At 46.2% G+C, this 11,846-nt stretch overlaps 1 protein-coding gene across 5 annotated transcripts in view; it reads right to left on the minus strand.

The window, feature by feature from the left end:
- LOC145349966 (ras-associated and pleckstrin homology domains-containing protein 1-like) overlaps positions 1–11,846 on the minus strand; it is a 228,770-nt gene that overhangs the window by 86,746 nt on the left and 130,178 nt on the right. For all 5 annotated transcript variants that reach the window (XM_080198710.1, XM_080198708.1, XM_080198707.1 and 2 more), the window contains exons 3-4: positions 9,485–9,587; positions 2,256–2,809 (exon numbers count right to left, since the gene is read on the minus strand). In XM_080198710.1, the coding sequence (XP_080054836.1) occupies positions 2,256–2,809; positions 9,485–9,587 (657 nt within the window). The remainder of the gene's footprint in view (positions 1–2,255; positions 2,810–9,484; positions 9,588–11,846) is intronic.

The raw sequence follows: 11,846 nt of genomic DNA on the forward strand, positions 1-11,846 counted from the left end.
AGGCACGATGGGCCGAAAGGCCTCCTAATCATTCCACGATTCTATCAGTAACTATGGTGGCACCACAGCTGAGCCAGAACCTGATCAAGTAACGACTCGACACCCATACTGTCCAGCTGGGGTCACTGAGCAAAGATCAGAAATGGGAGATGTGGCTAATTTATCCCATTTATGACCCAGGTTTTGCAGACTAATTGTGGTGCCCCACTCTCACACAGGCTGAGATCAGCCAGTCCACTGTATACATACTAGGAGCAGCACCAGATACCTTCTGGTTGCAATGGTACAGTTACACACAGGTATTATAAATTTGAGCTGCTACAAACTGGCTAAAGGTTTTCCTGCGCCCAGATTCAAAGAATAAAAATTAGAAAATGGTGCCCACACTTGCACGGGGAAAAGACAGCCTCTCAAAGCATAGGCAGATGTTTCAGTTGGAATCCTTTGTTGGAATCTGAAACTTAATCCTCACCCAAAACATCAGCCAACCTCACAGATGGACAATGGTTTGGATGTGACACTGTGCATTTACATAAGAACATAAGAAATAGGAGCAGGAGTAGGCCATCCAGCCCCTCGAGCCTGCCCGGCCATTCAATAAGATCATGGCTGATCTGTCGTGGCTCAGTTCCACCTTCCCGCCCTCTCCCCATAACCCTTAATCCCCTCTCTTATCAAAAACCCATCAACCCGCGTCTTAAAAATATTTAGCGAGGCAGCCTCCACCACTTCAACGGGCAGAGAATTCCAGAGATTCACCACCCTTTGAGTGAAGAAGTTCCTCCTCAACTCCGTTCTAAACCGCCCCCCCTTTATCTTGAGGCTGTGCCCCCTAGTCCTACTGTCTTTTTTGAGCGGGAAGAGTCTCTCCACCTCTATCCTATCCATCCCAGTCATCATCTTATATGTCTCAATGAGATCTCCCCTCATTCTTCTAAACTCCAACGAGTACAAGCCTAGTTTATTCAGCCTCTCCTCATAGCTCAACCCCCTCAACTCCGGTATCAGCCTAGTAAACCTCCTCTGCACTCCCTCCAAGGCCAAAATATCTTTGCGCAGGTGCGGCGCCCAAAACTGCACACAGTACTCCAGCTGCGGCCTCACCAATGCCCTATACAGCTGCAGCAAGACCTCCCTACTTTTATATTCAATCCCCCTCGCTATGAAGGCCAGCATCCCATTCGCCTTCCTGACCACCTGCTGCACCTGCAAGCTGGGTTTTTGCGACTCATGCACAAGGACCCCGAGGTCCCTCTGCACCGTCGCATGCTGCAGTTTTTTGCCACGTAAGTAATAGTCCTTCCTACCATTATTCCTACCAAAGTGGACCACCTCACACTTGCCAACATTAAATTCCATTTGCCATTTCCTGGCCCATTCGCCCAGCCTATCTAGATCCTTCTGCAGACTCTCCACACCCTCCGCACAATTTGCCGTTCCCCCAATCTTGGTGTCATCGGCAAATTTCGACACCATACACTCGGTTCCCTCCTCCAGATCATCTATATAAATGGTAAAAAGCTGAGGCCCCAGCACCGACCCCTGGGGCACTCCACTAGTCACCATCCGCCAATCCGAATAGCACCCGTTGACCCCCCCTCTGTTTCAACTTTCCTACAATCACTTCACTCCAGGCTCATCAGCCATTCCAACAGATGATCCTCAACATTTCAGCACAAAAAGAGAATTATCTTTTACTGTTAAAGTTTTAAAAATTAAAAAGTTTATTTATTAGTGTCACAAGTAGGCTTACATTAACACTATAATGTTACTGCGAAAATCCACTAGTCGCCACACTCCAGTGCCTCTTCGGCTACAGTGTAAAATTTAGCACAGCCAGCACATCTTTTGGACAGTGGGAAGAAGCTGAAGTACCTGGGGGAAACCCACACAGACACAGGGAGAACATGCAAACTCTACACAGACAGTGACCCAAGCTGGGAATCGAATGTGGGTCCCTGGCACCGTGAGGAAACTGTGCTAACCCCGTGTCACCGTGCCACACTGCATCAGCCAGAAAAGGATCTCTCAGATCCAGGAAAGAGAGGAGGTTGGGGGGGGAAGGAAGGAAGGGTAACAGCTGGAACAGTTGTTGCAACAGTGATCACAACAGTAATAGCAGAGCATGTTACTGAACCCTCAACTTGTAGTCTTCCCCCTCATTGCTAACGACACCAATTACTTTTCCATCTGGCACACATTTCAAAGTCTGCACTTAACATATAGGCATGAAACAAGTTACACAGAAACAATACCTCTGTTGCGGGTTGGCCTTGCTGGTTTAAATCGAGATCCTGCGGTCGAATGACCTTGTCAGTGTCCAAAGAATCCTGGCTCGACGTGGCAGAGGTAACACTGGATCGAGATGAGGTACTGGTTGAGCGGATGTCTGCATCGCTGACAGTTCCAGCTGATCCCGTTCTCCGATGCTGAGTGGACACAGAGGACTTGGTGTTGTGTATCATGGCACCAGTCTGCCGTGCTGCTTCGTCCATACTGAGGGAGGCCTGTTCCAGTTGGGCAGTGATATCATCCAGTGAAAGGTTGGTGTGCAAAGATTTTGGGCTTCTCACTGAAGAGGAGCCCTTTAAGCTGCCCTGCTTGGAGGACGCTCGAGTGGCTGATTGTTTCTGAGCAGATTTGGCTTCTTTACCAGGCATCTTGGCAGGTACATCCTCTTTGTGAAATTTTCTCACAACACTGTCTTGCCTGGAAGGTTCTTTACTGATGTTACTGAGTTCCTGTTCCATGGAGCAGAGGTCTGCCATGAGAGCATCCAGATCCACGCCATCTCCCTGGTTCAGCGCCTCTGAAACATGCAGAACATACAAAATTGGAGAGAGAGAGATAGAAAAGATTAGTGTCAGTGGTGATTCCATCAGAAATGGTTGAGCCTCAGCACTGATCAATCAGGGAAGATAGTTACTCTCTGGATAGGAGTCAAAAATTCAACTGGAGTTGGAAAGGCCACACTATACATGCAAAAAAATATCCTATCCTTAGAACTATATTCCTCCAACACCCAGCACATTTAATGGAGTCAGTAACAGCAAGTAGGGCATGTAACGCCAGGACACTGTGCCTCAAAATCTGTCACGTTAACAGCTTCCAATCTCTGGGTTACAGGTGGAGAGACCTCATCAATTTTCAACGTGCATTAGGATAAAGAGAGCTATTGGAAGAGGATTACCTACAGCCCATCAACAAATAGTCTATACCATGATACAGGGTTAAAAAGACTGGGTGGTGGAAACTGAGCTTTGAGAGATTGGGGATGGGGCAATGAGTTTAAAAAAGCTTCCAGTCACTATTGTTCATTGGCTCATTTTTCCTTCCCTAAAAGACTCTCCAACTGATATCTAGTTCTCACTGGCAAACTTGCTGAATTACGAAAAATGGAAAAGGTTTTGCTAATGCTAAGTTTCAACTGGAGGCATAGTGTAGAATACAGTAAATAAGCTTGACTGAATCTAACCCAATGCTGCACCTGTCCTGGGAGTGTTTGATGGATGGGAGTGTTTGATGGACGGCAGTGTAGAGGGAGCTTTACTCTGCATCTAACCCCATGCGGTACGTGTCCTGGGAGTGTTTGATGGGACACAGTATTTGATGGGGACAGTGTAGAGGAGATTTATTCTGTATGGAACCCTGTGTTGTAGTAGCCCCACAGGCTAAAACCCGGAAAAAAATTCTTATCTCCACGTTAAAAGGGAGACTTCTTATTCTTAAATTCTTGCATTCTAATTGTAGATGCCCCCACAGGAGAAAACATCATCTCAGCATCTACCCTGTGTCCTCAGGATCTTATACGATTGAATAAGATCACTTCTCATTCATATCAACTCCAATGGGTATAGACCCAACCTGTCAACTTTACCCCCATGGAAGATTACCCTTCATCCATGGAATGAGTACAATAAAATAAATGACTACATCAGAAGGAAACTTGTTTAGAAACTAATTGTTATCAAGAGTACTTGTGGAATGGGAGCTGTTGTCTCAGCTCATCTCAAAGGGGCGCAGCCTTCAAGCAACAATGGTTTGACTGTGCAGTTCAGATACACTAGACAGTTTATAACTCAGCCAAAGCTCTTCACTAACTGGAAACTTTAAGCACTCCCAGGGCAGGTGAGAATGGTATCGCAGTTGGAAACTCTTTTGGGAAAAGGAGAAGTGAATGATTCAGTCGTTTGTTTATCCTTCAAAATCCTGAGAATTTACACTTGCATCTAGAGTATAATAATCTAATTAAACATTGTTCCATTCAGTAATTCCAGCAGAACCACTTGTTTTTTTTTTACAACCAGATATGTCAGGTCTACATTTTATAACTACTGTTTCTCATCATCTTGCACTTACTTTGACTGAAGATCCGCTGAACTATAGCTGCCTCTTGCATTATCTTTTTGATGCCAATATAGGGGCTGAGAGGGATTGTGGTCGTTGCAGACTCAATGGGCCAAATTGCCTCCTTCTGCACTGTAGGATGCTATGGAATTATATTGCTAGTGGAGGCTGTGTGGCGCAGTGGATAAATCTCTACTTCAGAGTTCATAACCCATTCTAGCACTTGATAGCAAAGAAAGGTGCGTTCGTAATGTACCAAACAGGTAAATCCCCCCGACATATGGCAATGGAGGCAGGAAGAGTGGAGAGGGATTCCTCATCAGCTATATGATAGTCTGCAGCATCTGCCATCACTTTCATAGCTCCAAGTTACAACATGCGTGTAAGATTGCATGTTGCTACAGCAACTCAGAATCCTGGTGTGTGCATGTGCAAGAGAGACAGAGGCAGTTTGAGTTCAGTTAGTGAGTGTGAGCCAGGATGGGGGAGACAGTGTGGGGGGGAGAGTGCGCATGTGTGTGAGAGACTATGGGAGACAGAGGGAGTGTGTGTGGGAGACAGAGTGAGAAACAAAATGTGAGAAAGTGAGCAAGCAAGCAAGAGTGAACAAGCGAGAGAGTGCCAACAAGTCTGAGAGAGTGAGTATGAGAGCATGAATGCAAGTGCGTGAGAGTGTAAGAGAGAGAAAATTGGCTGAATGGGTAACATGGATCAGATTGATGCTGACAGCACAGGTTTCGATCCCTGTTTCAGATAGAGTGGGCTTGGGAGCTGCCTCCTTGCCCTGAGCTATCGTGAAACTCATGGTACAGTAGATGAAGATGTACAGGCAAGTTGTGGGGGTTACAGTTCATGTCGCACTATCTATAACCCCCACAGCTTGCCTGGACTTGCAAAATCTCACTAACTTCCCTGTCTGGAAACAATACACATCTTTTTAACCTGTGCTTAATGCTCTCTCCACTCACAGTGTCTGTAATTTTAAGACTTGATTAGCTGTAAAGACTCACATTCCAATGATTATTCATGTAAATTGAGTTTGGCTCTTTATATGCCCTGTTTGTGATCAGAACTCCCACCAACCTGATGAAGTAATAGCCAGTTCCAAAAGCTAGTGGCGTTTGCTACAAATAGACTTGTTGGACTTTAACCTGGTGTTGTGAAACTTGTTACATTAGATCGAATCAGCCTTCAGGCAGAGACCTCAGGGACATGTTAATACTTTTATTACCTAACCCTCCAAAGATGCTAACCTTTGATGGGGCAAGGGTTTACTGGAGCTAGTTAAATGTCTGGCACCTCACCCAAATGGCCAAGCTTTGCGCGTGAACTTAGACTCTAAGCACTGGCAAGATTGTCACTTGTAATTTAGGCTCAAGAGTTGAGCCCCAGCCTATCCTTGCACATACAAGCAGCTCCCAGCAGAGGTCACCAGGTAGCTGTCAGACGCAAGAGTCCCAATCAATTTCTCCATTTCCAGCCCAGGGGCACCGCAAACAATGGTAACACTCCAACTGTCACTCAAACAGGCTCAGCAGAGGATAGGGGTGAGATATCATCATCCCAGAACCTTGCAGCTGTAGGATAGCAACACTTGCATTTTCCTTTTGCAGCAAGCTGAACCAGGCAATCTCAAAATGAAAGAAGCGGAATGAATAAATATAAATTAAAAAGTAAATGGATGTATGACATCGTGTTCATGCAGATACAAGCAAGTGAATACTGAGTTTAGGTTCCTTTAAATTTCTTCCCAAGTGAATACCCAAGGGATAAATGATTGGCCCCATTATTTCCAGTTTAGCATTGCAACAGTTTTTGTCGCATTTCTATTACAAAACGTGCTTTGCTCTTTAAAAAAAAGTTTATTTATGAGTCACAAGTAGGCTTACATTAACACCGCAATGAAGTTACTGTTAAATTCTCCTAGTCGCCACAGTCCGACACCTGCTCGGATACACTGAGGGAGAATTTAGCATGGCCAATGCACGCTAACCAGCACATCTGTCGGACTGTAGGAAGAAATGGAGGAAACCCACATAGACACGGGGAGGATGTGCAAACTCCTTACAGACAGTGTCCCAAGCCGGGTCTCTGGCGCTGAGAGGCAGCAGTGCTAACCACTGTACTATCGTGCAAGAGTGAATTACGGGGTGCTGAGATTGTCCTTTGCAAGTGGAGAAACGACGGTGACAATTTGAATTTTTGAAGTCATGAGTTTGATGAAGTAAAATGTACCAAGACACTTCAAGAATGAAAAGGTAAAGTCACCCTAGTCCCAGATGACCATAGGCTGATGGTGATTTAACCTAACCCTAACTCCTCAGCTGAGGGGCACAGTTGGCAAAGCAGGGCCTTTACGAATAACCTCAGCCAGTTACGGGAATTGGACCCACGCTGTTGATGCCGCTCTGCATCACGAGCCAGCCATCCTGCCAACCGAGCTAAACCTACCTCCAGGACACTGATCCACATAAAATGACATTAAGGTGGTCAAAGAGGTCAGTTTTAAGGAGCATCTTAAAGGAGGGAACATTTTGTGGAGGGAAATTTCCGGATGGAATTCCAGAGTTTAGGGCTGTGGCAGCTGAAGGCATGGCTGCCAAATGGTGCAGGAATTAAAATCAGGGATGCCGAGAAGATCAGAATTGGAGAAGTGCAGAGGTGAAGGTTGAAAGAGGTTACTGAGTTAGGGCAGGGAGAGATTGTGGTGGAACTTGGAAAAAAGGATAAGAATTTTAAAATCGAAGCGCTGCTTAATTGTGAGCCTATGTAGGCCAGATAGCACGGTGATACAATGGTTAGCACTGCTGCCTCACAGGATCAGAGACCCGGGTTCAATTCTGGCCTCAGGTCACTGAGTGTGTGGAGTTTGCACATTCACCCTGTGGTCGGCATGGGTTTTCTCTGGGTGCTCTGGTTTCCTCCAAAGATGTGCGGGTTAGGTTCATTAGCCATGCTAAATTGACCCTACTGTCAGGGAGATTAGCAGGACGAAAATGTGGGGTTACAGGAATATGGCCTGGGTGGGATTGTGGTCAGTGTAGACTCGATGGGCCAAATGACCTCCTTTTGCAGTACTGGGATTCTATGAAATGGATGCATGTTAGGACTCGAGCAGCAGAGTTTTGGATAAGCTCAAGTTTGTGGGACATTAGAAAGTTAGCCACAGTTATTTCCCCCAATCACCAAGTGGATTTGAGGATTCCTGCTAGTAAGTGCACGTGTACGGACCTTCCAAACTCAGCTCTGGCTTCACTCATGAAGAAACAGCCTCCCAACGACAACTGCCCTGGTCCTCAGGTGAAAGATGAAAATCTGGGAGATGGAAATATTTCCTGGCGTGTACAGAATCATCTCCTCAGTGTAAGTGGGAGGAATTGGCCAGTGAAACAAATGCTCATGGGTTTGAAGAGCAGAAAAATTGAACTGTGGTGAAAAATGGGTGACCTTTACAAAGAACTGCACTGCGGAGCGTACTCCCATTCCAGCTCTGAAAGCTGAGCATCATTGCTTATCACCAATCATGCTACATTTTCTCTCCTCCCCTCCTGTGGTGAAATGGCTTGCTTCTGCTGTTCAGTTGCGTGATCAATATCCATGAATCCCTACAGTGCAGAAGGAGGCCATTCATCCCATCGAGTCTGCAACAACTCTCCAAAAGAGCATCTTATAGAGTCGTCGAGATTTACAGCATGGAAACAAGGCCTTCGACTCAACTTTTCCATACCGCCACTTCATTTTTAACCACTAAGCTAGTCCCAATTGCCTGCATTTGGCCCATATCCCTCGATACCCATCTTACCCATGTAACTGTCTAAACGCTTTTTAAAAGACAAAATTGTACCCGCCTCTACTACCACCTCTGGCCACCTATCTTACCTACCTATTCCCATTACCCTTCACATTTACTACGGCTAATCCACCTAACTTGCACATCTTTGGCCACTAAGGGACAATTTAAGATGGCAATGCGCCTAACTGCACATCTCTGTGGGAGGAAAGCAGAGCACCTGGAGGAAACCTACGCCGTCACGGGGAGAATGTGTAAACTCCACACAGACAGCCATCAAAGGCCAGAATCGAACCCGGGTCCCTGGCGCTGAGAGGCAGCAGTGTTAACCACTGTGCCACCATGCTGCATTTGTCCAATACTTGACCCATTCATCATTCATCATATCTACTGGAATGCAGGGCAGGATGAAAGCCAAACCTACCTGTCCTTATCCAGCACGCATAAAGACACTATCTAGTGCCATTCCCTCACCTTCTCCCTGTAACCCTGCACATTCTTCCTTTATAGATAACAGTCTAACTTCTTTTCGAATGCTTTGAATGAATCTGCCTCCACCGCACCCTCAGGCTGTGCATTCCAAAGATTAACCACTTGCTGTGTGAGAATTTCGTTCTCATATCTCTTTTGCGTCTTTTGCCAATGACTTTCAAAATCTGTGCTCTCTCATTCTGGACCTTTTCACAAGCAGGAACAGTTTTGCCTTATTTACATTACAACATTAAACGTTACCATTGTTTGCTAAATACAATAGTCTCTCAAATTACGCACTGCATTAATCTCTGCCCCAAGCTTCAACTGCCAGACATCAAACTGCATCAGATTCATACAGATGCTGCAATCTGAAATAACAAAAGTAAATATTGGAAAATCTCAGCATATCTGACAGAGCTCTGATGAAGGGTCATCTAGACTCAATATGTTGGCTCTATTCTCTTTCCACAGATGCTGTCAGACCTGCTGCAATTTTCCTGCATTTTCTGTTTTTGTTGTACATGAGAATCATGCTTTGACTGCTCATTCCCAAAGAATGTAAAATTAATCCACAGTTTAGCTTCACCATCAGACAAGAGGCAGGATATCTCAGAAGTACCAGTGAGCGAGTACCCTGGTATGCATTATCCTGAAGTGTTCATGCAGACATCATACCACAACAGGCCTGTGCTGTTTGGACTCTCGCATGGAAGACCATTCTCAGGCAGGAATGTTGGAATGAATTAACAAAAGTAACAACAGTCAGAATTATCCAGTGACAAATAAGGGCCTTAAAACTGCTCAATGGCCAATGGAACGAAGGTAGTGATTCCACCCTGTATTGCGTCCGGGGACAATAATCACAGCTCTTACCATTCAGGTTGTACATCGAGAAGCGATAGGAGAAGTTTGCGAGATTGGTTTCCTGCCGAAGCGGCGACTTCTTCAACTCTTCAGGTTTCCCAGTGCCCAAACTCTGAATGGAGGAGAAACAGAACACTGCTCTCAATTTCATGAAGGTATTGTAAATAATCTTGAAAAGACCTGGCACTCAGCTTCAGAAAGATAAACAATTAACATTCGTCCCTGAATAGGGATAGCAATTCACACACACACACGCCAAGTCATAACATACATCAGTTAACTTGCGCCTAGAGGTTTTCTGCAGTGCACTTATCCATGGTCATCATTCAGTGATCCCAACCACAAAGTGCATACACAAGATTGATCAACAACAGCAGCAGGCCCAGGTGTGGCGACAGTTGTATGTGAACTATCTATCCACATCTACTTACCCAATCTGGCGCTAGATGACTCTCAATATCCATGGAAATGCAGCCCATACAGGGTTAGCACTGTTGAGTTACATCCACAGAAATGGATCAGTCTCAGCATCTTGGCAGTCCCAAAGATGTGCACGTTAGGGGGATTGGCCATGCTAAGTCACCCCTTAGTGTCCCAAAGTGTGATTAGGGGGATGAACAGGGTAAATGCATGGAGATATGGGATTGCGGGGAGGAGGTAGCCTGGATGAAATAGCCAGTGCACATTCGATGAGCCTCCTTCCATGCTATAGGGATTCATATTTTTCCCCGCCAATAAAGCATCAGGTTGACCACGATCTGCCATAATGCAGTCAGGCCAAACTATAAAGAAGATCATTGGGTGAGAAAGACATCTTTGAAATAAACTAAAACCTGTCACTTTGTTAGTTATGAAAGATGAGTCCCAAGTCAAACTGAAAGACAGAATAGGTCTGAAATAGTCTCAGTTGAGTGGCAGAAGCTAGAGGCTGGTAATTGAAAGGAAAAGATGAGAGCTGGGAAAAAAAAAATCAGAAATTTAGATTCATTTCTAATGCACGTTTTTTCAAGGTATTACTGAGATGGTTAAACCCAGGTTCCCCCGAAGCTCGCCTGATATTCTAGCATCAGTGTCTGAAGTGATGCTAGCTCATCAGTACTAAATGATCTGGAGAAATGGTGCTGTCAAGGTTGAACATGATATAATGATGCCATTCTCCCATAGAATTCAGGGGACAAAGGCGGTAGAGAGGAAGTTGTGTGTGATTAAATAGCAGAGTGACAGGATGTAATGACACAAAGAGATAGTAAGGAGCAAGGTTTGACTTACTGAGACCAAGATATGGGCTCTCCCAGTTCCTAATAACCAAATTCTTCCTTTCTTATTTGTTGCTATTGATGTTAAAAATTGAAAGAGTCTCTGCAACCACTCCCAGCCTGTTTCCCCTCCCTCCCACAAACTTCCATTCCCAAACCTTCACCAGCAACACCCCTGGCTCCAGAGCCTTCACCTAAATCAGTCCCCACTTCTGGAAATGTCTCTTCAAATGTAAATACCAATAGGTTCATCCATACAGCTATATGTATACATACAAACACATACTAAAGCACATGCGCGCACTCGTACACACACACACTAACCCCACACGTGCACACACACTAACACCATGTGTACACACATGCACTAACACCTTGCTCGCGCACACACGCACTAACATCCCCTCCAACACACACACACACACACACACTAACCCCCCCGCTACACACACACACTAACCCCCCCCCCTACACACACACACTAATCACTCCCCCAACACACACACACTAACCTCCCCCCAACACACACACACTAACCCCCCCCATACACAAACACTACCCCGCCCCACACACACATGCACTAACGCCCCCCCAACGCACACGCACAAACCCCCCCCAACACACACACATACACACTAACCCCCCCCCACACACACACACTAACCCCCCCCCCCACACACACACACACTAACCCCCCCCACACACACACACACTAACCCCCCCCACACACACACACACACACTAACCCCCCCCACACACACACACACACACTAACCCCCCCCACACACACACACACTAACCCCCCCCACACACACACACACTAACCCCCCCCACACACACACACACTAACCCCCCCCACACACACACACACTAACCCCCCCCACACACACACACACTAACCCCCCCCACACACACACACACTAACCTCCCCCCACACACACACACACTAACCCCCCCCCACACACACACACACACTAACCCCCCCCACACACACACACACACACTAACCCCCCCCACACACACACACACTAACCCCCCCACACACACACACACTAACCCCCCCCCACACACACACACTAACCCCCCCCCACACACACACACTAACCCCCCCCCAC

Source organism: Carcharhinus amblyrhynchos, chromosome 11 (genome assembly GCF_965287045.1).
Source record: "Carcharhinus amblyrhynchos chromosome 11, sCarAmb.v2.hapA, whole genome shotgun sequence".
Classification (NCBI taxonomy): domain Eukaryota; kingdom Metazoa; phylum Chordata; class Chondrichthyes; order Carcharhiniformes; family Carcharhinidae; genus Carcharhinus; species Carcharhinus amblyrhynchos.